This window comes from Phascolarctos cinereus, unplaced genomic scaffold (assembly GCF_003287225.1).
Source record: "Phascolarctos cinereus isolate Bilbo 61053 unplaced genomic scaffold, phaCin_HiC Scaffold_4;HRSCAF=312, whole genome shotgun sequence".
Taxonomy (NCBI): domain Eukaryota; kingdom Metazoa; phylum Chordata; class Mammalia; order Diprotodontia; family Phascolarctidae; genus Phascolarctos; species Phascolarctos cinereus.
The window spans coordinates 134,694,487-134,719,074 of NW_027555847.1; the positions used below are offsets into that span (position 1 = coordinate 134,694,487).

General features: G+C 42.0%; 1 protein-coding gene across 3 annotated transcripts; it reads right to left on the reverse strand.

Annotated features, from left to right (window-relative positions):
- Positions 1-1,221: 1,221 nt before the first annotated feature.
- On the reverse strand, positions 1,222-22,591 carry DECR2 (2,4-dienoyl-CoA reductase 2). 3 transcript variants are annotated; one of them, XM_021006571.2, is made up of 10 exons: positions 22,270-22,591; positions 21,794-21,920; positions 19,816-19,884; positions 15,437-15,488; positions 14,232-14,367; positions 8,839-8,963; positions 8,658-8,751; positions 7,852-7,956; positions 6,630-6,835; positions 1,222-3,297 (listed from the first exon to the last, which is right to left on the reverse strand). In XM_021006571.2, exons 2-9 carry the CDS (start codon positions 21,874-21,876, stop codon positions 6,630-6,632), a joined length of 870 nt encoding a protein of 289 aa, XP_020862230.1. In that variant the 5' UTR covers positions 21,877-21,920; positions 22,270-22,591; the 3' UTR covers positions 1,222-3,297. The 3 variants fall into 3 exon arrangements, with proteins under 3 accessions (XP_020862230.1, XP_020862229.1, XP_020862228.1); XM_021006570.2 differs by having other exon boundaries at positions 22,315-22,590; XM_021006569.2 differs by having other exon boundaries at positions 22,168-22,587.
- Between the last annotated feature and the right edge of the window lie 1,997 nt (positions 22,592-24,588).

The following is a 24,588-nucleotide window of genomic DNA, read 5'->3' on the forward strand; positions in this document are numbered from 1 at the left end:
ACTCAGAAAAGAAGTACCTTTTACAACCATTGTTAAAGGGCAAATTAAAAAAAAAATTTATGTCTTTTGTGTTTATATCACCCTCTTTTCCAAAATATATGACCCCCCAGCATCCTTCATAGCAAAGAAGAAAGTTTAGTAAAACAAATGAACACACTGATCAAATTAAACAGCATATGCTGTGTTTCATATCCATAGTCTTCCACCTCTGCAAAGAAGAGAAAGAAATGCTTCCCCATATCTATTTTTAGGGGCTAATCCTGGTCATTATAATTACAAAGCAATCTCTTTTTGAGTTGTTGGTATAGATTATTGTATATGCTGTAAGATACAGGTGCTATGTAGGGTTTTTTTTGCTTAATTTTTTTTTCTAGAATAGGTTGGATATGTGTGTGAGGACAGCTTATTGAAAAGTCACAGTGGTTTAAAAACAGTGTCACAAATAAAATATTGTAAAAATCACATACAAAAAAAAAGACTTATAGCCTCTATTGATAAACTTTTGTTTACTCAGTTGGACCCTGATTATAATTGTTAAAATCTCTTTTCTTCTCAAGAATTAAATACTTATACTGGGGGGGGGGAGGTCAGGTGGCTACAATTTACAGGGAGAGGGGTGCTGAAAATGCAGAGGAAGATAATCAAGAAAATCCAGAACAAGAGGGCATAATAATAAGAGCCTTTATAGCAATGATCAATTGCCTTTGAGTCCTGCAGGAACCTGACATTACTACAAAGGCATTTTGTTGCTGGTAATAGAAAAACAGTGTGAACACTAGTCCAGGGAGGTAGAGATCACCAGTAGGAATCTTTAGTGTAGGGAATAGATAGGAATAGCTGACAAAGATGCCAAGAAAGCAACAAGAGAGCCCAGGACTATTGGGTGCTGTAGTTCAACACAAATATGGAAAAAGTAGAGAGATAAGGTTTTGTAGTTTGACCACTTGCAACTCACCCTTGGATGAGAGTCATTCTGCTGGATTTCTATTTTTGTCCTCCACATTAGTGCTTTGATTTCCACTAATTTCATTAGTGGTTATAGACTGACCACCCACTCTGGCTGTTATGAGAAAGAAATGTAAGCAGAGGTTAAAACAGGTGAAAGCCAGAGTGGGGAGGGGAGAAAGAAGAGAGGGGGAGTGAGAATGAAAGAGAGAGAAAGAAAAGAGAGAGAATGAACAAAGATAGAGGATGAGTCTTCATTCAATGACATACTTTAAGTAATTTCAAGAACAAAATTTTATTCTCTGCCAGTATACAAAGAGAAAAACAGCATATTAAATCATTTATATGTGTTCCTTACCCAACATTTTGAATCTTTCCTAAACAAAACATCAGACCTCAGGAAAGCTTCATAATTCAGCCTTGCACCATAAGGAAGAAAGGAAGAAGTACTTTCCACTAACAGAATGTCTTATACTTGAAAGTTGTGGTGCAAGGCACCAAGGAAAAAAAAATTTGAAAAACAAATTTCTAGGTAAAATGCAGGATTAATGTAGCAAAGATCAATGATACACAGTGGATGAAATCCATTACCTGCTTGCTGCTACCAGCACTGGCTGTCCCCAGTGGACCTGGAGATAGTGAGTACTAGAGGATAGGAACCAGGAAGGGGAAAAAAAGAGGATTTGAGAATAGGATGGTAGAACAGTCTTAGGCTGCCATTCAAAGGGTAAAAGGGACCAGTAACTATCCCCACCCCCCTATATGAATAGTCTCATTTAAACAAATAGTATAAATTCAGTCCCTTTTGGGGGAGTTCTTCACATAGGATTGCATTGATAAAAAACTTCCAAAGTTGCTGCAAAATGCCATTGTAGTCAATACGTTCAATGTTAAACTTTGCAAGTAATAGAATCAAGGGGCTATTTCCCTAGTTCTTATCCAGACCATGGTAGAGGTGTTAATATGCAAGAACATAGCAAGCAGTGGGAAGCTGGAGGGATAAGAAAGCACAGGTCTAGGTAACTGTCCCCAGAATAATCAAAAGCTCACTGCATTTGAAGAGGTTGCTCCTATTATGTTTGAAGCAGTCAGCATCACAGGGAATTAATGCAATCACTCACTCTTCCAGCTAACCCTACCCCATCCCCACACCTGGCCCTAATTAGCTTTAAGTCAGAGCAACCTATCTGCTGATGGCATCTCCCAGTTACCAAGAGCACGTGAATAACCCCTCGCAAAATTTATATGCAACCCAGGAGGGATGCCTCTGCTAATATGCTATTAGCATGCCCAAGGAAGAGGTGGATTCTGCCCAACAAGAGATGTCACTTCCTTCAGGCCCTTATAAAACACCACTGTGTATTATTAAGTCTCACTCTGCCATAAGCAATTCTCAGCTGACAGTGTCTGAAGGGTGGGAAAAGGCTCAACGTGAGTCTGGGAGATCAAAGTAGATCCAGTCACACTTCATTCCTTCCTATTGAACTCTCCCCTTCCAAAGAAGAAGCTCAAGACTGCACTAAGCAAAGGGAACAGTTGAAACAATACTCCAGAGTTTGGACAGAAGAGGGATTGGGATTTGGACTGTTAGCAGCACCAATTTTCTTCTTCCTTTTGTCCATGATAAAGTCTAGAAGCCAATTCAAGAGCTGACCCTAGGTCTTTGGAATAGGGGAGTACAAGAACCTGAAGTTCTGGTCATTTTGGCCTTGCAGCCATTTCATCACAATCATCATATTTATCCTTAGAGGGAGAGCAACAATGACCCAGGTTAAAATGAGGCTCTTATCACTAAGAAAGTTTTGAACAATGTCCCAGCAGGGTTAGTCAGCACTAAAGGTTGGGAAAGGAGGCTGACATCTTTCCAATAAGAGCCCTTTGTTCTAAGGGCATACAAAATACAGATTTAATGTATTTCCTCCGAGTGTCTGTTGAAAAGATAAGCTATCGAAAGATGTGCTTAGAATGGTCAAAATCTTGTGGTTGCTTGCAAAGGTTTTATTTGTTTGTTTGAACCCAATCCATTCCTACCCTCTAATAAAAGATTCTCTTATCAGCAGTTCGTCAAATTGGCCCCCATGCCTGGTAGCATCAGCCATAGGGCCACTAGAAAGGAGTGGATGTTTGTAGATTCAGCAGGCTTTTCTGCCAGAAAACCCTGAGTGGAAAGACTGAGAAATGGGCTTGTTAGATTCAGCACCCTACAGCTTTGCCTTGAAATAGCTTGGCATGCCAGAGCGAATCAAGGGGAGAAAAAGGCAGGAAAGACTTCTGGGAGAAAGCTGTAGCACTGGATCGAAAAGTAGGTCTGAGTTAGGAGTCCTCTTCCATTTATCTCAGCAGGGCAGCTACCTGTAAGAAATATTAACAGATGTCAGCATTACATTGTGCAACTAGTACCTAAATGAGAAGGAAACAGGATGTCACCTGGGATTGGGAAGCATTAAAAGAAAATGCCCACCAACATTTTACATACTTTACTGGGCTGGGGTTCCACAGTGACTAAGTTCAGCCAGGCAGAGATGGCAGAGGTGGCAGAAGTGGCTAGGATGAACGTAAGAGAAGCAGGGACCCTCAGCATTGACAGCTAGGGAATATGAAAAGCTGAAGCAAAATATTCCTTCCTCAGTCCAGAAAAAAACCTGGGACCAGGTGGCTGGCACAAAGTCCTCACGGTGGGGACTCTGGGGTTTATGCGTGATGGGTGATAGGGCCCTTGTGTTCATCCTGAGGGCTACAGTTGAGAGCTGCCAGCTCGGCATTTTCTGGGGATAACCAGACAATTATTCTCAAGATAAACAATAGTTCCATCTGTCTTAGGGAGTAAACTCAAGTGTCTGGGAAAGGGAACTACAAGTCCTGCCTGTAGTGCTCCCTCCTGGGTAGCACAAGGGCCATGGACTCTTTCAGCGTTGAGACTAAGTTACCTTGAGAACAAAACTTTTAAACAGTTTTATCCTTCCTCTGGGCCATAGCACCCCTTCACCTATCGAGGGAAGCAATGTAGTGGATATCTTACCCCTGGAAAAGTCCTCAGCCATGGTACTATGATATATCACATATGAATAAGGCAAAGGCATTCCCACCACCTCCCTCTGCAATACACCCAGATGCACATTCAATTCCTTCAGTGATGATTTTGAAAATAATTCTAGGAGAAAGAGGGGAAGGTTGTTCTCAAAGCCTACTGTTTGTCCCTGACAGAGAGGAATCTAATTTCCCAGTCATCACTTCAATTAGGACTCTCTCTCTTTTTTTTTTCCTGGCTAGGCAATGGGGTTAAGTGACTCACCCAGGGTCACACAGCTAGTAAGTGTCAAGTGTCTGAGGCCGGATTTGAACTCAGGTCCTCCTGACTCCAAGGCTGGAGCTTTATCCACTGCACCACCTAGCTGCTCCCTAGGGCTCTCTTTTTAAAGTGGGGAAACTGGTGTCCCTATAAACTGGGACTGAGTTATGCAATATGCAACTTGATTGTAGAGGCAGCACTGCAGAGTGGCAGAATGGACAGTGTTGGACTTGGTGTCAGGAAGAACTAGGCTCAAATCCAGCTTCTAGTGAAGGACTGAAGGTGCCAAAAGAGATATCAATTTTTGGTACGGCAAATAAGCAGATTTGTTTTACTTGACTATACTTGCTTGTTCCAAGGACTCTGTTTTTATTTTTTATTTGGAGGGATAAGTTCAAGGGGAAAGCTAGTAATCAGGTTGTAAAAAAAAAAAAGAAAAGGAAAAGGGTCATTGAAGGATGTTTTAAAATACACAGAAGAGAAATGAAGAAGTGGAAGAGACAAGCAGGACATGTTTGGAAGTAACATGTTGAAAATATTATAAACTTTTTTAAAAAGCAAGCAGTACTTAATAGCCATGCATGTTTTTGCAGATAATCTTCTATTTCTGCTCTACTGTGAATATGCAAGTGGTTTGTTTGGGGAATATTTATTAATTTCAGAATTAAAAAAAAAAAACCCTGCCCATAACCAGGAGGCATTTGCTAGCTAGTTGACCATGGACAAGGCCCTTCACCTCTCTAGGTCTCAATTTCCTCATCTGTGAAAAGGTGTTAATAAATAATACCTATACAAAGTGACATCAAACTCAAAAGAAAAATGGATCCTGGTCCCTGCTGCCATATACTAACTTAGAAAACCACAACTTAACATTAGCTATGTTGTATTATATTTTTATTTGTTTTGCTAAACATTTCTAATTACACTGTAATCTGGTTCTGGCTGAATTGGGGAGTTCTGTGTCCCAACAAGTCTGACACCTCTGCTTAGAATGTTTCTTCTCAGGGTTGTCAGGAGGCTCAAGTGAAGGAAGATGCAGAAGGCTCTTTGCAAACTTTAAAGCCCTATGAAAATGTGAGTGGTTACTATAATAATCCCCTATTTTTGTTAGCTGACATGCCTTGAGATATCTGAGCATATAAAGAATTATATTAATAATATAACTAACATTAAATTAAAATATTCTATTGATATAGTATTGATATAAGTTTGATAATAACTATAACTTGCAATGGCATTAAATATATACAGACTTATATTGTTAATATTATATTAATTCTTAATGTTAATTTGTGTTGAGTGCAATGACCCTTCTGAGAAACCAAGAGGACAAACTTTAGGAAGGAAAAAAAGGACTCTAAATAGTTAAGCTATAATGACTAATGAGTAGCCATGAAAGTGACTAAAGAAAAGGGCCATCCTTTATGAAACTCAACTGAAGCAGCCACTCACTCTTCCCAAGCACCCATCGGCTTGAATCTAAGGTTGAACAGAGAAGATCAGTGGTTCCTAGCCAACAGGTGTTACAAAAAAGAGTCTACAGACTAAGAAATGTTTCCCTGTTTTCTGGCCACAACACATACATAAACTTGCCAGTTCAAACAGGAAGGAAACTAGGTGTGCTAGAGTAGAAAACAGGCTGTACTTGAGGGAAGGAGACCTGGGTTTAAGTTCTGGGCTTCAATCACTGGCCAAACGACTTTGGGCAAAACATTCTCCTCTGTGGGCCTCAGCTTCCTCATCTGTAAAAAGGAGATAATGATGATACCTCCTTTACCTAACCTACCTCACTTAAAGCACCTTGTAAACTAGGTGCTGCACAACTGTATGCTGCTATTATTATTATTACCATGGCTCTTTCCCTGCTAATGCTCTACCAGTTCAACAAACTATCTCTCCATACTTTCTGTCCCCAAACACATTTTATGTTCGCGTGTGTGCATTGTGACCCATGTGACCCATGAAGATCTTATGAACACCCTTAAGTGAACTTGGTGGCTTAAGAGACACAGACAATTAGGGATAGAAGGCACCTTAGAAATAGAACCAGAGAATGTCAGCATTGGAAGGGACCTTCAGACATAGTCTAATCTGACTTTCTTATCTTAAAGAGGAGGCAAATGAGAAGGAAAGTGACTTGCCCAAGGTCATACTGCTCATCTTTCCCAGAACTGAGACTAGGAGCCAGGACTCTGAACACTCCCTCGGGGCTCTTTTCACTACTATCCTATTGCCTCAACAGATCTCTTCTGTCAGGCCAATCAAACCACCGCTTATCTACTCCAAACAGCCACAAACTGCTAGAAACCACTGTCACTCTCTCCTACCAATGAGATGGGCAGTCTGCTAAAAGTAGGCCCTGGGGGGGGGGCGAGAGAGCAGAGGTGTACATCACCTAGAGTTTGGAAGTTTCAGTCCCCAACAACATCATGTGATTGTTGGCGGAAGTCAGCCAGTTCCCACCATCCACCACCAGGACTGTGCCTGTCACATAGGATGCTAATGGGCTGGCCAAGTACAGTGCACTGTGGGCAATCTCAGTCTTGTTCCCCAGTCTCTGGAGAGGGCTTCCCAAAATATTTCTCTCCACCCGATGGCCACCTGAAAAGAAAAACAGGAGAAAGAATTAGGGGGTCCAAGTCACATGTTCACCAGTAAGGCTGAAGAATATGTGTAGGAAGGGGAAAAGGGAAAGAATACAAAGGCACAATTCTCCACACTGTCAACAATTCCATATTGAATCATGTCTAGGACAGGTACTAAATATTAAGGACTGAAAAATAATAATGTGACTGAATTAAAACAGGGTTATAACCCTTAGAGAAATCAGACATCTGTCAGGAATTTTCTAGAAGCTAGTCTAGGGCTTCATTGGCTTCCCAAGAGTGACTTCCATGGAAGAGGTGTCACAAAAAAAAAAATACTGTCAAGAACACTTATGACTAGAAAAGGAGGCAGGTAAGTCATGCAGCAAGAATAAGGGATAATAGCCATGCGCTGCCCTCATATTCATGAAATAGCAAAAGAACCAGAGGAAGGCCTCCAGTATGTTTGGTAGATTGTCTGTAGGGGATATGAGGAAAGACATGGCCAAAATCAAATATCACACAGAATGAAGTACAGAAAGGTGGTGACCCTCACCATCAGAGTTAGCATTCACATCAACAAGATTGGGTATTGAAGTACACTCAAAGGCTAGAGGGTAAAGAAAATATTCACCTCTATAGGGCTTGCAAATATTAAAGGCTGTGGACAACAGTAATTTTCCAGCTGAAAACCTCCAAGAAAACAGAAGAGCATACCACTAAGATCAGGGATTCTTAAGCTTTTTTTATGTCATGGTCTCCTTAGCAGTTTGGTGAAGCCTCTGGAACCTCTTTTCAGAATGACATTTTAAAAAATTTACAACTAGAGCAAATACTAAATTTTATTTAGAGGTCATTGAAAAAAAGGTCTCAAGTTGAGGAAGTGGCAAAGTCAGTACTTGAACCCAGATCTCTGGTTTCCCAGTGTTTTTTAACTACACCATACTACCTCTCAACAAGTGTGTGAAATCACAGGTAGGTAGGAGGAAATTCAATAAAACTGGAGATGCTGTTCCCATGGCCTTGCCTTACCAAGTCGACGCATCCCTTCAGTGCCACTGATGGGGCCTGGAGCCAGGCTATTAACTCGGATGTTGTGGTGACCCCACTCCACAGCCAAGTGCCTTGTCATTGCATCTGCAAAGGGATAAAAATAGAGAGATGAAAAAAGTTTCAAGAACACCTCAACAGGTTCAAGTAATGGTCAAGGAAGGGGAAAGGGGGCTATATGTATCACAGCAAGGGGGGAACACAAGACAAAAGTGAGGGTAGGAAACAAAGGCCAGTGTAGTTCTCACCCAGGGTAAAAGGAAGAACAGTATAAAGAAGAAAAAGAATCTGACTTGGTTGAAGGGGGTCAGGCCTGCCAAGTTCTTCAAGCTGCTGCATGAAAAAGCAACCTTTTCTTTTAGAGGAAATCTTATAGAGTAGATAGAATTCTGGGACTGAAGTCAGGAAAACATGGGTTCAAATCCCACCTCTGACACTTATTAGCTATGGAACTATAGGTAAGTCACTTAACTTCCCTGATCTTCAGTTTCTTCATTTGTAGAATGGGGATGATAATAGTTGCAGTATCTACCTCAGACCACTGCTATGAGGATCAAAGGAAATCGTAGATCATGTATTATATAAAAACTTTGAAAATTTTAAAGCACTATAGAGGGTGTCCCCAAAGTTTTAAACTTGAGGGTATTTAGCTTCAAACTGCAAATACACTTGTAGGACACCCTGCATGAATTGTGATGACTGTTGGTACTGCTGTGGCTCTCAGAAGTGAAGGAGCCAGGGGATGTGGGACAAGAGGGAGGAAGAGCCTCATAGAGAGCGGGCCATACCCACAGCTGCCTTGGCAGTGCCTGCATGCACCTGGAGCGCCTGCCCTCGGTAGTCCAGGGTAGCAGTGATGTTAATGATCACACCACCATGGTCCTAAAACAGCCAGGGGAAAGAAAGTCAGAGAAAAAGCCAGAAAAGCCCCCAGGGACTCCCACATGTCAAAGATTGGCAAAAACCTACCTCGAAGTACTTTTCAAACATGACTTTGGAGACATTGAAGGTGCCAATTGTATCAATATCGATTACAGTTTTGTATGCATTGAAGGACATGTTGCTGGCTGCACACAAAAAATTACCTGCTGCACCTAAAGAAGAAAAGTGGGGGGAGAGAAAATGCAAAGCACCCCCTAAGCAGCCACTCTGGGAGAGCGAACATCCAGAATTCCATACCTTTTGGGTCCCTCTGTGTTGTTTGGTGAGGCATCTTAAACACAACATGTCCAAAACTGAATTCATTTCCTTTCCCCCAAAAATCTCTTCTCAACTTCCTTGTTACTGTAGAAGGCCCTACCCAGTACCCAGGTTCATAACCCAGGTGTCTTCCTCAACTCCTCACTCTCTCACCCCCCATATCCAATCAGCTGCCAAGTCCCGTTGTTTCTATCTTGGTAATAGCTCCTGAGTAGGTACCTCGCCTCCCCAGTACAGTGATACAGGCCTCCCTCGCCTGGCACCTAGACTATTGCAACTGCCCAGTGGTGGGCACCACAAGTCTCTCCCTACTCCAGTCAATCCTTCACTTGGCTGTCAAAATGATCTTTCTTAAGCTCAAATCTGACAATGTCACCTCCCCATTCAATGTATTCCAATGGCTCCCTGTTACCTCTAGGATTAATTATAAAATCCTTTGTTTGGCTTTTAATGTCTTTCACAACCTGCCTCCTCCCCTCCCCTCCTCCCATCTTTCCAGTCTTCTAACAACTTAGTCCCCTCTGCAATCCAGTGACATTGATCTCCTGGCTCTTCCTTGAACAAGATACTCAACTCCCAACCCAGGGTATTTTTACTGTCTGCCCCTCCTCATCTCTTCCTCAAGTCTCAGTTAAAGTCTCACCTTATGCAAGAAGTCTTTCCCAGTCCCCTTTAATCTTAGTGTCTTCCCTCTGAGATTATCTCCAATCTATCCTGCATATATATATGTGTGTGTGTGTGTATAGATATATATAATATATATATGTATACTATATCCTGTATATATGCTATACAGTGTCTTTAAAGTCTCAGCGCAGTTTTAAACTGCTAAAGCTTAACACTACACTCAGACTTTTGAGACACTCTGGATAGAGAAACTTAGCCAGCTAGAGAGAGGAGATAAAGAGATAATCTTATTTGTGGGGGTTTTTTGGGTGTGTGTATTGTCTCCCCCATTAGACCGTGACCTCCTTGAGGGCAGGGATTGTTTTTTGCCTTTTTTTATATCCCCAGAGACTAGCTCAGTACCTGACATATAGAAGACACTTAATAAACACTTATTGACTTGACTTCACTTAGTCCCTACATCTCAAGAAAGCTAAAATGGAACTGGAGAAAATTCAAAGATGGACAAATGAAACCTTCATATGACCACAAACTAAAATGATTAGGGATTTTCACTCTGCAAAGACAAAGGCTAGAAGAGGTCCACGAAGTAAAGAGACTAGGGTGAAGGAGTCTTGTAAAATGGAAAAAATATTGGACTTGGAATCAGAAGGTCTAGGTTCGATTCTGCTTTAACCGACCTTGAGCAAGTCACTTAACCACTCTGGGGCTCAACATTCTCAGCTATAAAACAGGAGAATGGTATTCACGCTACCTATGTCACAAAGTTGTTTTGAGGAAAGTGCTTTGTAAATCTTAACTTGATAAAGCGATGTGAGCTAACAATAACAGTAAAAATAAGCCTCAAAGAATTATAGAAATGAGTCATTATTATCATTACAAGCACCCACTGACAGGGTAGCAAAGGTTTTCTCCCATGTGAGGGAGCATGGCCTAGCATAGGGAGTAAGGTGTAGACTAGAGGGCTGAGAAAACAGTTCTGTGCTCCCTACCCAGACCTATGAAGAGAATGCAAGCAGCCTGCCCAATGCCTTATCTACTGAACCCTGTCTCAGGAGATAATCAGATTCCAGAGAAAATCTGGGGGTTGTACAGGTCAGGTCTGGGGCTCTGGTTACATCTACAAGCCATTTGTTCATTCGACAAACATATTTAATAAATATGAAATTCTTACTCAGTGGCTCTTACTGCTTCTAAGATAAAATAGATATCTTCTATATTTGGTTTTTAATGCCCTTCGCAACCTGACCCCAAGCTATCTGTCCAGTCTCATTATATATTCTTCCCCTTCCTGTACTCAATTCAGCCCAAATAGCCTTTTCTCTGTTCCTCACACAGGACACTCCATCTACCAGCTCCAGGCCTTCACACTAACCATACCTCATGCCTCGAACACATTCCCTCTATCCCTTCTGGATGTAAGTCTTCTAGACTTTCAAAGCCCAACTTTGGCATGACCTCTCAATGAACAATTCCCTAAACCTGACAGCTTCAAGTGATCAATCTCTCCCCTTCCCTGGTCTTTCATCCCTATTTGACTTTTTTTTTAACTTTTGCTATATACTTACCACAGTTTAACTTTTATTACAATTCTTTGTGAACATCTATCTTATTGCAAAGCCTTTAAGGAAAGAAGACAGGAATAAAAACTGACTCCTCACCCTACCAGAGCAGTATGAATGCCAGTCTATGTGTGAGGAGCAAAGAGCCAATTTCCCCAGAAAGTCTATGGTGCCCTATGAAGACAGCCAGAGAAATGCTCTCACTTTCCTTGTCACCCATCACAGTCATTCAGGTACCATCTGGTCCAATTGGCTGGCTCTTTAGGCCCTTTCCAGATTAATGGGATTCAATGGAAAGAGCACTCATTTAGAGTCAGAAGGTGTGGGCTCTATCGTTCAGCTACCTGGGTGACTTGGAAAATGCACTTAATCGATCTGAGAGTCAGTTTTCTTATTGGCAAAATCTATAAAATTACAGAATTAGATTACCTCTAAAGTCTCACTCTAAATCCTATTACTTTATGACTCTTTTTACCTTTGAATAAAGATATACTTCGCACAGTGTATTTCATTCATTCAATAAAGCATTTTTACTATATGCATGGTTTTGTGCAAGGTGCTAGAGATACAAAGACAAAATGGAAAAACAGTCCCTCCCCTCAAAGAGCTCAGATTTGACTAGGAAAATACATTTACACAGATAAGTACAAAATAAATCGATAAGGAATTATGTAACAATGTGGACTAATATAATCTGAATTATTGCTGTTGCTTCTACTAATGTTAATTATAATGACCATGAAATCTCTTCCTTCAAGGAGATAAAATCATGTTTCAAGGTATATATGTATACACACATATATATACACACGTATATACACATACACACACTCCCAAAAGGGCAATTATCAATACTGGCATCTGTGTATCTTATTTGTACTGGGTACAATCCTGCAAATGTTTACACTCCCACAGAAAATGGACCTATAGATTCAGGTCCAGGGACTAGGAAGAATTCTCATCTCTGGGTGAAGCCAATCCAAAATAAAAAGAAACCAAAATAGGAAAAGTCGCTGTTAAGGTGATGCCTATTATTAGATTAATAAATCACTTCCTGGAGAATACAGTTGCTTGTAAGCTCTTTCTTGCATCCTTGAACAAGGTAAGAAAATGTGGGTGACCTTAAGCAATCAGTTCAATAAGCACATGTTAAGAATACAAATCAAGCACTGAAAAATACTGAGAGGCAGCATGGTTCTGTGGATAGAAGAATGGCCTCAGAGTCCCAGCTGAGTTCAAGTCCCTGCCCTAACACATACTGGCTATTTGACACTGAACAAATAACTCAGTCTCTTAGAGCCTAGAGGTAACTTTCAAAAGAGAGGGATTCTTAACCTGGGATCTACAGACACCCAAAGTGTCTGTATGTGGATTTTAGGGGGTCCATGCAATAGAATGGGGAAAAAATTACACCTTCACTTTACCAATTTTTGTTTACCTTTGTAATCCTATGCATTTTGTGCATTTAAAAACAACATTCTGAGAAGCCCAAAGGTTTCGACTGTTAAAAGGATCCATCACACAGAAAAAAGTTAAAAACCTCTGCTCTAAGATAATAAGTTACAGAATAGCTACTGATAGCCCCAAGCAGACGGAGTTTCCTACACCAGTGAAATCACAGGTCCAATAAAAACAAAATGCTTTCTGACCAAGGGTCAGTCCCTTTGATAGCTCTCTTGCCCCTAAAATTACAACTCAAATGGTCTCTGGAGAGCAAGGGCAGGATGCTGGGCCAGAAGCCCTTTGCCCAAGTAAAACTCTACATGAGGTTAAAATAAAACCTTGATAAGAGAACTTGCCAACTGTTTTTCCCTTCACTGACAGTTGTGGCCTCTGTAGGCATCCCAACAGGACTTCTCTTTCCTAAATATTTTCAGGTAATAGAGCACCGGCCCTGAAGTCAGGAGGACCTGAGTTCAAATGTGCCCTCAGACCAAACACTTGACACTTAACTAGCTGTGTGACCCTGGGCAAGTCAGTTAACCCCAATTGCCTAAAAACTAAAACCAAAACTAAATATTTTCAGGTCCTTAGGATCCTTCCCAAGGGCCCTTATCCTGCTTTATTTGGGAGCAGCCTCGTCTTGGCCTCAGCCTCAGCCTTCCATGATGCAGGCTAGCCCAGGTGAGCAGTTTGGTATACCCACATCAGACACACTCTCCTTGATTTAGAACCAATCTTGTCCAGATGGCTTTTCTGCTGGGCCACAGATCCTGTGTAAAGTTCAGGAGATAACCAAGGAGAAGGAATAAAAGGCCTAGGCCTTCTCCTCTTAAGATTGCCTTGTATCTACTTTGTACCCTTTGTATACTTATTTGTTCACATGTTGCCTCTCCCACTAGACCGTGAGGTCCTTGAGGGCAGGGCCTGAATCCAAGTTTTACAGAACAAATCCTTTTATTAAGGGGATTTGTTCTGTGAAGTCTGGATTTGGTCAAAGGACAGAATTTTAGTACCTAGAGGGCTACATGTGGCCTTGAGGCTGAAGGTTCCCTACCCAGAGAGCTCACATAGAAACAAACTCCTTTAACAATTACAAGTATGAAAGGAAAGGACTGCCTTGGGAGGTTACGGGTTTCTTATCACTGAAAGTTTTCAGATAGAGACTAAATGACTATGTGCAGGGAGTGGGGGTGGGAGATCTTATATAGGTATAATTTAGACTAGCTACCCTCTAAGGAAGGGTGGTACAGTGGAGAGACTGTTAGCTTCGAAGTCAAAAGACCTAAAGTTCAAATCTTAACTTTGCTATTTAATACCTGTGTGACTTTGGACCTCAGTTTCCCTATTCTGTAAAATGAAGGCGCTGGACTAGATAATCTCTAAGATCTCTTCTTAGTTCTAAATACAGTAATCCTTAAATTTCATATGCTATTTCAAGCCCTTATGAAGCCATGTGCTAAAAAGGAAGTGCTCCTTCGGTTCATTCCACTGAGGATCGAGGCCCTTCGTTCTCCCTCGGGCTGAACTCACCATTGATGAGAATGTCAATCTTGCCAAACGTCTTCAGAGCCTCATCGACTGCAGCAGTAACGGTCTGAGGCTGCCGGACATCCAGAGACAGGGCAAGGCACTGCTGACCAGTAGCAGCAATCAGTTTCTTGGCCGCCTGCACCAGGAGACAACAGAAGCTATCTGGGCACTGGCCTATCATTTCTACCCCCACTATAACGTACCTGCAGTGACACCCAGAAGAGAGAGCTTGGAATAGCAAAAAGAACAAGCAGCAAAAGACGTGCCTTCACGTCACGGCTCTGCCGCTTACTAATAGTCCCTCCACTTCTCTAAACCTATTTCGTCATCTGAAAAACAGGATAATACAAGTAGCCTGACAATACCTGATTAACTCACAGTTTTAGGCAACGTATGTAAAGCTCTGCATAAACCAGACTCTTCATCCCATGAAGAAATTCACGGAAGAACGAGAGCAGGAGATTAGGAAAGAAAATCTCGAGTCTCTGCTGGCTCCGCCAGTAACCTAAAGGACAAGCTCCCTTTTGTTTTCCTTACAATAAAATAAGTTTGGTAGCACCCAGGACACTGGGCTCTATGGAAAAAGTTTTCCCTTCCCAGGTGCTATAGGTAAGAAAAGAAATAATCCACCTCTATCCTCTTCCACCCACAGGACTTCAACACATATGCTACAACTATCACAAAGCATACCAGTAACTCAATAAAAAAAGCCAAGGAAGGCAGCCAGGTGCATTGGGAAAAAACACTTAATTTGCGAGCCAAGAGACCTGAGTTTTAATCCATATTCAGACATTCAATTAGCTATGTTGCTGAGGGTAAGTCATTTGACTTCTACAAGCCCCAATTTTCTCATCTGTAAAATGGCAGGAATGTTTACATTCTCTACCTGACAGAGCTATAAAGATGAAAATGTTTTGTAAACTTTAAAATGTTAATAATATTAAGGGGGACATCTGGAAAGGAAGAACCCAAACATAAGCAACAAGGTTTGGGGTCACAATGTCTCAAAACTCCACAATAAAGAGGAAACAGTCAGGTGGTGCCACCATCACACTCTTATCCCTGAACCTCTAGAGGCCACTGGCTAATCCACAGTCCAGGAACAGAGTGCTACTATATCTACAATGAGCCCTGGAGACATAGGTACTAATCAATAAGGAGAATGAAGAAAGCAAAGTCCCAGCTGTCAGGGGGATCCCACTCACATCGGACACCTTTTGCTGGTTTCTGCTAGCAATGACAGTCTGGCAGCCATGCCTGTAAAACACGGACAGTTTAAGTCAACAAACACCAGGAATGGGAGCAGAGGTGGGAGACACCAAAAGGACAAGATCAAAGAGTAAAGAGAAAGAAACAAAACATAATCAGGCATTCCTCCCTTCTTTATCACTTATCTGAGAGGGCAGCCTGGATAGGCTTTCTTACAAAAGGACCTATGAATTAAAAGCATCATCCCCCAGAAGCAAGCAAAAAAGCAAGGAGGGTAGGACAGGAAAGGGGCTGGGGCCTGCGTAAGGGTCAAGTGGGCTAACAGCCAAAGAGTAGTGCTGGGTTAGGATTAGTTACCGGCATCTGGAATCCTCCGTTAAATATCCACCTTACGTGGGCTGTCCTGGTCAATACAAAGATCCATTCTCCCCAGAACACAATGCTGAGCACTTTAGTGACACAGACCCCTCTCTGCTCCATCCTCCACAAGGACCACCAATTTAGAGCTTAGAAATTTGCATCACACCTCGTTTGAACATTGTGCCCACAATGCCACCCCAATTCCTTGCCACACTGGACTGGTGATACAGGAGATCCCCATAGCATTCTCTTAGGTATTCATCATATTCTACTTTAATTATAATTATTTATATGTATTTTGTATCACCCTAGAGAGAGTACTCTTTGAGGACAAGGACTATGACGTTCATCTTTGGATACCCCAGCACTTAGCATAATTATTTGCACATAATAAGTGCTTAATAAACACTTATGAAATCAAATTCAATTTGTTTGATCCACACATATGCCTACCAAAATCTATCCACTTTGTTCTGAGCTTCACACCTCTGAGCACCATCCTGTAACTATTAAATCTCTTGTTCTGTGGGCTTGACTCTCCTGTGAAAGCCACAGAATCCTAGAATTGAAAGGGAGCTGGTAGATTAGCTAGTCTAATTCAGTAAGTCAATCCACTACACCAGAAGTTTCCAAACTTTCTCAGTGCCTTTATTGTCTTAGTAATTTTTCCATGGAATCGTTAGGTTAAAAGAAATATGTAATAGTTACATTTCTTAATTAGGTTAAAAATTTTAAATATCCAGCAGTGCCCCTGTGAGTTTGCTGCACAGCTTGGGAGTTGTGACTCTAAACAAGGGGTTACTTAGTCTTTGCATAAAGTCTTTTAGGTATGGGGTATTCACAACTTCATTTGAAGACCCATTCCATTTCTCCATTAAGAAGTCCTACATATTGAGAAGAAATTTCTCTCCCTGCATTTTCTACCTATTGGCACAAGTTGTTCCATCAAATCTAAGCTAATTCCTCTTCCATATGATAGCGCTCCAAATAGTATAAAATGGTGAGTTAGGGACTTGAGAATGCAAAGACATAAACCACACAGACCCTGTTTTCAAGGGGCTTTAGACGTATGGAAGGATAAGACACATATACAAATTTTTAAGGAAAAGGACAAGCAAAGTGCTACAAAAATCTGAGGAAGGTGGGGTCACTGTTGGTTGAAAATATCAGAGAAAGTGGCAGCTGAGTTCAGTCTTGAAGGTAGGGAGAGGCTTAAACAGGTGATGGATAAAAGGTGGAGTAGGAAGTCCATTCCAACCATGGGAGGGGAGGGGAGCAAAGATAAGGGGGAAGAAGGAAAGGTCAAGAGAACCCGGAATGGAAAGATCCACCAGGAACTTTTGGGACCATCAAGTTTGATCCTCTAGAGAATGAACATGAATATGTGACTTGACTGTGGAAGGCCACAGTGAGACTGTCAACCCTCCCTCTGCCTATTGTGGACACTATACTTGTGTTGGCACAATCCATTATCACATTAAATTTTGTTTGTTTGCTATATCACACTATTAACTCATTTCAAACCATCCATACCAGGGCTTGGCAAGCCATGCCACAAGCACCACTGAGTTTGGGGGTGCAGGGATCTCTTCTTTTATCTCCCTGCCTCCACATGGCCCTACTTCTTCTCTGAATTCCTTGCTTTTTGCACTTAACAGTTATCTGCACCAAAGGTACTAAAAAAAGTTTGCTTAATCAAATTTTTTGTTTCTCTTTTCTTTGAAAGTACTTCTGTGCCTCTCTACTCATCTTCACATGGTCTATTTTGTACCAGTTTTGAAGACAGCTGTCATATGCTCCTAGTAGGTTGCAAGTTACATGAGGGCAGGGACCAAGTCATTTTAATCTCTATCTGTCCCCAGCCCCCATTCTTCTGCACTCAGTAGATGTCTAAATATCTGTTCAAATTCTTATCCTTATGCATGCCTTGGCCCTACCAAACGCCAATACCAGGACAATTCCCAGGGCCTCTTAGAGGTAAACAAAATGTTGAGTCCTGGCCAGGCCTCACAAACACCACCACAGACTATTTACACAAAACACTCAACACATGTAACATCCTGCACATAAGTCTGCTAGCAAAACTCTTTATCCTACTTGGAAGGAGTAGGAAGGAAGCGAGGGGAAACTTGGCCCAGCTAGAATGATTCAAAGCAGTCTGTGTACAGAGTAGCTGGGGAAAACAGCCTCTTCTTTGTGTCCCCCTGGGAAGAAAGGCAAGCAGTAGGATGAAATAGAGACCAATCCAACTTGTGGCCCATCTAGAGAGCAGGTAGGTCCTCTCTGCCTTTGCAGAAGCCATCCCCAAGGCCTGGAATGCACTCCTTCCTCACGTCTGCCTCAGAATCCCAAGTTGCCTTCAAGGCTTCTCATGTTATACCTCCTCCAGGAAATCCTTCTTGATCCCCAAAGCTGATAGTGCTGTTTCCTTCCTCAAATGATCAGGCATATATACCTATCTATTTACATGTGGTATCCTCTCCAACAGAATGTAAGCTTCTTTAGGGCAGGGGCTGTTTTTCATCAACTTTGTATTCCCAGCACTTTGTGTAATACCTTGTACATAGAAGGCGCTTCATAAATGTTTGCTGTATGTGAGATACAATAAGCTGCATCCATACTGTGTGTAATGCTGTGGTAACATCGAGGGCACTTAGCAGGTCCAGAAGTTACAAATCTCTCTTTCCTCTTCACAAGTTCATGGAGATGCCCTTCCTGCCCCAAAGATACCATGTGGTCTTTAGCCTCGACAACCTGCATTCTTTGGCTAGCTGAATACCACTAGGCCATCGACCATAGTCTTGCCTCTTGTTTTGCCACCGGGCTTTGATGACTCTGGAGGAGAGAGTGAGGCTGATGACTTTGCACAGCTCCGCCTCACTTAAACCCAATCCATTCCCAAGTCAAGACACTGAAAACAAACGATGAACAACAACACAATACCAGTTCGGAGAGTATTTGCACATCGTGTTATGGCTTTCAAACTTTTTTTTGTTCATTATTCCACTTGATCTCCTCAAGAAGCCTATCAGGTGAGTAGGGCAGGGACCATTATACCTATCTTATGCTCAGTTCAACTTAACAAAACATTCATTAAGCACCCTTTATGTGCAGAGAACCTTGCTACAAACTAGCAAATAGACAAAAGTGACTAAGATACTCTGCAGCCACAGAGTTTACAGCATAGTAGGGAGACATAACACACGTAAAACACTAGAATATAATATAAACCATGATAAATACATGAAAGAGGAAGTCCTACACGAGGCCGAAGGGAAGAAAGGTCGTTTACCAACAATGGGACAGGGGGAATAGGATCAGGCAAAGCTTTTTGGAGGAGCACTGGCATTTCACTGGCCTGGAAAGGACTGCCAGGAAATTCAACCTGCAAGGGGTCAGGAAGGGAATTCTAAGCACAGGGAACAGCATGAGCAAAGGCACAGAATCAGAAAGCACAAGGTGAATACAGGAGAGAAAGAGTCATCCAATCATAAAGGAAAAGTAAATGGCAGGAGGTAAATGGAATGATAGGATGGTGACAGACTGTATACAGCCTTAATGCCAGGCAAAGGACTATGAGTTTTTCCAGGAAAGCGATATGAAGTCACTGAAGAATTGGTAAAGGAGTGGCATAATCAGCTGGATGCATGAAGATGATTACTCTGGCAAGAAGGATATCAAGAGGGCGAAAGAAAAGGGCACGAAGCCCTGTAAGGAGGCTATTGTAGTAATGCCAGCTGGTAGTAATGAAAGCTTATCCTCGGCAGTGGGAAGGGAGAATGGAGCAAATGGAGAGATTCTGCAGAACGAGAATCAAGGCAATCTGGTAACTGACATGATTTGAGAAGGGCAATGGCTGGGGAAGACGAGAGTTTGTAGGCATTGAGGGAAGCCCCTGCAGAGGGATGGACAATTTAGTGAAGGAGTAAAAAGCAGCCACCAAACGTGAATTTGTCCAGTCCTGGGTGAGCAAAGGCTGTCAAGACAGTGGAGGTGGAAGCTAACAGAGACATACCGCATGAAAATTTCTGCAATTCGGAACCCAATTCCCGAGCCTCCTCCAGTGATAAAGGCCACTTTGTCACTGTGAAGAAAAGAAAATCCCTTCAAAAAATGTCACAGAAAATTACATGTTGTAGTTATTACATGCTTAAAAAGAAAAGCAAGTGACTATGCATATCTGTTAGAAGAGAGCTTTTAATTTTTTTCCAATGGGGATGGGAGGAGATGGGAAGGAGAGGAATAGCAATAGAGTAGAAAAGGAAGTAAGGATGTTGGGAGGAAAGTAAGGAAGGAAGAGAGGCTCACTGATTATCTTATTAAAAAATGCACAAAAGGCCAGAAAAAAGCACAGACCAGCAGAATAGCTTTGAAAGATACATGTTGAATTTACTATACATTTTAAAAGAACTGCAAGCTGCACTTAATAGAGAGTAATGGTGTCATGTCCCACCTCGTTTTCCTTTTCTACTATGCACATGGAAATTCCTATTTTATTTGGTGTTAAGTTCTGAATAATTAAAAAAAAAGATTTTAAAAAGAAGAAAAGCAAGATTTCCATAATGGAGATTTGTAGTTTTGTCTACAACCTCTCCTTCTGTTCTACAATGTATACGTATGGAAATGCTCATTTTGTTGGTGATTGTTAAATTCTGAATAAAAATAAAATGAAAATCTAAAAATAATAAAAATTTTAAATTTTCCCTAAGCCCTCTGAATAATAAAAATATTTCACAAGATCTACCAATACAGATTGCATCCCTGTCCTCGGGTCACCCACCTTAGTAGATGGGAACCAAAAAAAACCAAAGGTGGCCGGCTTTCTGATGATGAGCCTCTCTGAACTTAGTCTGGTCTTTGGATCACAGAGATATAGCCCCTCACCTGTCTTATACTTGATGTACCATGAAACAGCAGGAAAAAATAATGCATCTAGAGTTAAGGAAACTGTTCAAATTCCACCTCTTGACAATTACTGTGCGACCTGAAGCAGGTCATTTCACTTCTCTGGGACTCAGTTTCCTTATCTGTAAAATGAAGAGTTAGACCAGAAAGCTTCTGGGGGCTCTTACAGCTCTAGTTCTACGATTCAATGATTCTTTTGAGCTTGGCAGGGCCTGCTAGTAAATGGCAAAGTAAAGATGTTTCCTGGCCCATCATCATCATAGTTAGTACTTATATAGCAGTTCAAGGTTTGTAAAGCACTTTACAAATATTATTTTCATCTGATCCTCACAGCAGCCCTGGGAGATAGATGTTATTATTAGAAACTGAGGCAGAGGTCAAGTGACTTGCCCAGTGTCACATAACTAGTAAGTGTCTGAGGCAGCATTCTATCCACTGTACCACCTTCTTTCACCCAAGGGTAAAATCCTTTACACTAAGGATATCTAATGAATCACCATCTTACTCTGTCCTGCATTGATAATTTCTCATTAAACTTAAAAAATCAGTGTTTTTAGTTTCAATGGCTATAGAGATTCATTCCTTCTATATGCCTCCCCAGAGGCACAATATAAGTCTCAATCTATGAGTATGAAGTTCTACCTCCAGACCTCAAGCCAGAAGCCCTTCTCATTTTTCGTCTGTAGTGATTTCATTTTTTAATAGTTTTATTTTTTCCGGTTACATGTAAAGACACATTTTAACATTCATTTTTTTGGAAATTTTGAGTTCCAAATTTTTTCCCTCCTTAAAAACGGAAAGAAATTTGAAATAGATTATATATGTGCAATCATGTAAAACATATTTTCATATTAGTCATATTGTGAAAAAAACATACCAGAAGAAAAAAAAACACACACACAAAAAAGTGAAAATAGTATGCTTCTATCTGCATTTGGACTCCATCAGTTCTTTCTGCCAGAAGCCCTTCTACAACAGACCCCAATAAGGGGGCAATCCTAAGAGGTCATTCATTCTTTCCCAGTCTTAGCCACTTTTCAACACCCCCAAATCTTGGGGTGGGGGTGTGGATTGTTAGGAGGGCTCACCGAAGAATATCTGGGCTGAAGAGGTAGCTATAACTTTGGAGACAGTCATCAGTGGCAACGTCGGGGGGTGGACGATGAGACATGGTACCCAGCCGCTGGTCACTTAGGAGCAGGGGCACTGCAACACCTGGGAACAGGAATAGGCTCAGTACCTCCCTGAGAGGACAGCGTCAGCCCCAACCCTGCTGTTCCGTATTTCTTGCCAGATTCCAGAGATGGGAAGGTGCGGAATTAGAGGGGGTGGGAGGAAAGAGAAAGTCCAGGAGAGGGGACGGTAGCTCGGCAACCCAGGGAAAAGCAGCACTGTCCACCCCACACCCCTTCCAGGTGGATCTTGGCCGGGCATGGGACAGGTGGAATGGCCCCTCTGCTACCTGGGCTGGCAAGAGGGACGTTGTGGTGCAAAGAAAGGGACACCCGAGCCGGGAAGACTCCACCACCACCGAGAATGACCTCTGGAAGACCGAGAGAGCGACCTGGGAACCTAGGAAAGAGCCTCGAGCCACACCGCACGCGCCCACCTTCCTTCCCTCTTCACAGAACGCGTCCAGCAAAGCAGAATTGGGCGTGGCCTCCGATGACTCCTCCCCCTCCTTCCTCTAAGCATCGGGAAAGTCGAGTGAATCGCTGGGAGTTGAAGTCTTCCCGGGCCGGAAGAGAAAGGGGCGCAGGCGCAGTGTGATGCCGGTGTCTCAGGGAAGGACCTTTGGAATTCCTGGGCCTGCGCTCGTGCCGAACCTGCGCAACAAATCCCAAGCAGAGGGGGCACAGTGGAGACTATACTTCGTCTTGTGGTGGCTGGTAACATCACCGTGGATTAATGGTCACACAAGTTTACAAATGTACAGATTTACAAATCTGTAACAAAGTTTACAGATTTACAGATGACCAGAAGCTGGAAGCAACAGCTGACAGGCTGGACGACTGGCTCCCTGGGTGACCCTTGACCAGTCCCTTGCCCCATCTGAGTCTTGGTTTCATAGGATCAGATATTTAGAGCTAGAAGGGACCTCAGAACCCAACCCTCTTATGTGACCGATGAGCAATCTGAGGCCTAGAGAGGGCGAAGAGGTTACAGGCTCGAGTTTACAAAGAGTCCTAGAGACGGAGTTGGACCGTTGTGTGACCATGGGAAAATTACTTAAACTCCCTGGACCTCAGTTTCTTCAACAGTAAAATGAAGGTTGGGGAGTGGGGGTGGACTAAATGGCCTTTAAGGACTCTTCCTGCCCTAAATCTATGACCTAGTAAACCTAAAACAATATGCTAGAGCAATGAGCAATGCGCTTGTGAACTGAATAATATTAACTTTTCATAGAAATTTGTCTTTCTTCAACAAGCATTTGTTACCTGCCTCCAGTGACATACAAAGCCCTTGGTGGGGGGGGGGCTGCGGGGGAGGGGGGAGATCCCTACCTTCCAGGAGTTTCTACTAGAGAAGGGGGATAATAAAGCATATACACAGATAAGTATAACAAGAAGAAGGGAGAGCACACTAATTGAAAAGATCAAGAAAGCTTCATAAAGGAGGTGGCACCTAATCTGAATCCTGCAGAAGGTAAAGATTCTAAGAGTTTGAAATGAAGAAGTGTACTCTAGGCATGGGGGAGGAGCTGGGGGAAGGGAGGACAGTTCGCTAAAATGCCCAGAGGCAGAAAATAGAATCCCTAGTTGAGAAACCAGTTAGCTACTGGTTGGGTTTGGCAATAGCCTCCTAAGTGTTCTCCTTTCCTCAAGCTTCTCCTTCCAGTTTTCCCTGCACACACTGTCACTTCCTAAAGCACTGCTTGGAGTATTTCAGTCTCTTGTTCAAAATCCATCAATGGCTCTTTATTGTTTTGGTTTTTAATTTCCCACAGTACTTAGCATAGTGCCTGCACATAGTATCACTAATTAAATGTTTGTTGTATTGCAAAGTCTAAACTCTATAACCACCTTATATTTTAAGACCCTCCACCATCTTAACCTTTCGGGACTCATCTCCCACACTAACCTTACAGTTTAGACAACTTATACAACTTACCATTCCTCAAAAATCCTCCACTTTTTCCTGCCCCTGTCTGGGCCTTCATTGATGCTGTTTCCCCTGCCTGGAATAACCTCTCCCACAATACAACACACGCCACCCCATCAGCACCCATTTAGGCACAGCTCACTGCCACTTCCTAGAAGATGCTTTTTTTTTCCCAATCCCTGCCCCACCCTTTCATCCCTAGCTAGAAGTGATCTCTCCTTTTTCTGAACTCCTACAGCATTTTGTTTGTACTACTTAAGTCATAAGGCATTTATCACACACTGTTGTGATATAATACAAAGAAAGTTAGACTTGGAGTCAGCAAACCAGGGTCTGATTCCTGGCTCCCCCACCTGACTTCTTTGAACATCATATTCCTCACCTGAGAAATGTAGATAGCATTGCCTACCTCCCAGAGTTTCGAGAAAAATATCTCCTAACCTAGAAAGATAAGGACCATATTTCATATGTCTTCATACTCAGATAATGCTGGGTATGCATATTTCAAATACTGAACAAATACCTGCTGAATAAACAAAAGATTATGAAACAATGGCTGGAGCATAAAAGCATTTCACAATCCAGATATGGTATCTGGTTTCTTTTAAAAATTCACAATTACAAAGCTAAAAACAAAATTCTTCTTGGCTTTTGAAACAGGATAGTCTACTATTAGATAAATTAATAAACTTTATCCTCAGATTACATTATTCATTATGTTAATGTGCATCAACAGGTCTATCTAGAAAGCAGAGTGAGAAAGGTCAATGTTGAACAAGAG

Coding starts and splice junctions, on each gene's coding strand:
- DECR2 (XM_021006571.2), bottom strand. CDS start 21,876: ATGTCTCATCGTCCACCCCCCGACGTTGCCACTGATGACTGTCTCCAA. Junction 15,489..19,815: donor ATTGCAGAAATTTTCATGCG/GTATGTCTCTGT, acceptor CGTGTTTTACAG/GCATGGCTGCCAGACTGTCA. Junction 8,752..8,838: donor TGTTTGAAAAGTACTTCGAG/GTAGGTTTTTGC, acceptor TGGCTGTTTTAG/GACCATGGTGGTGTGATCAT.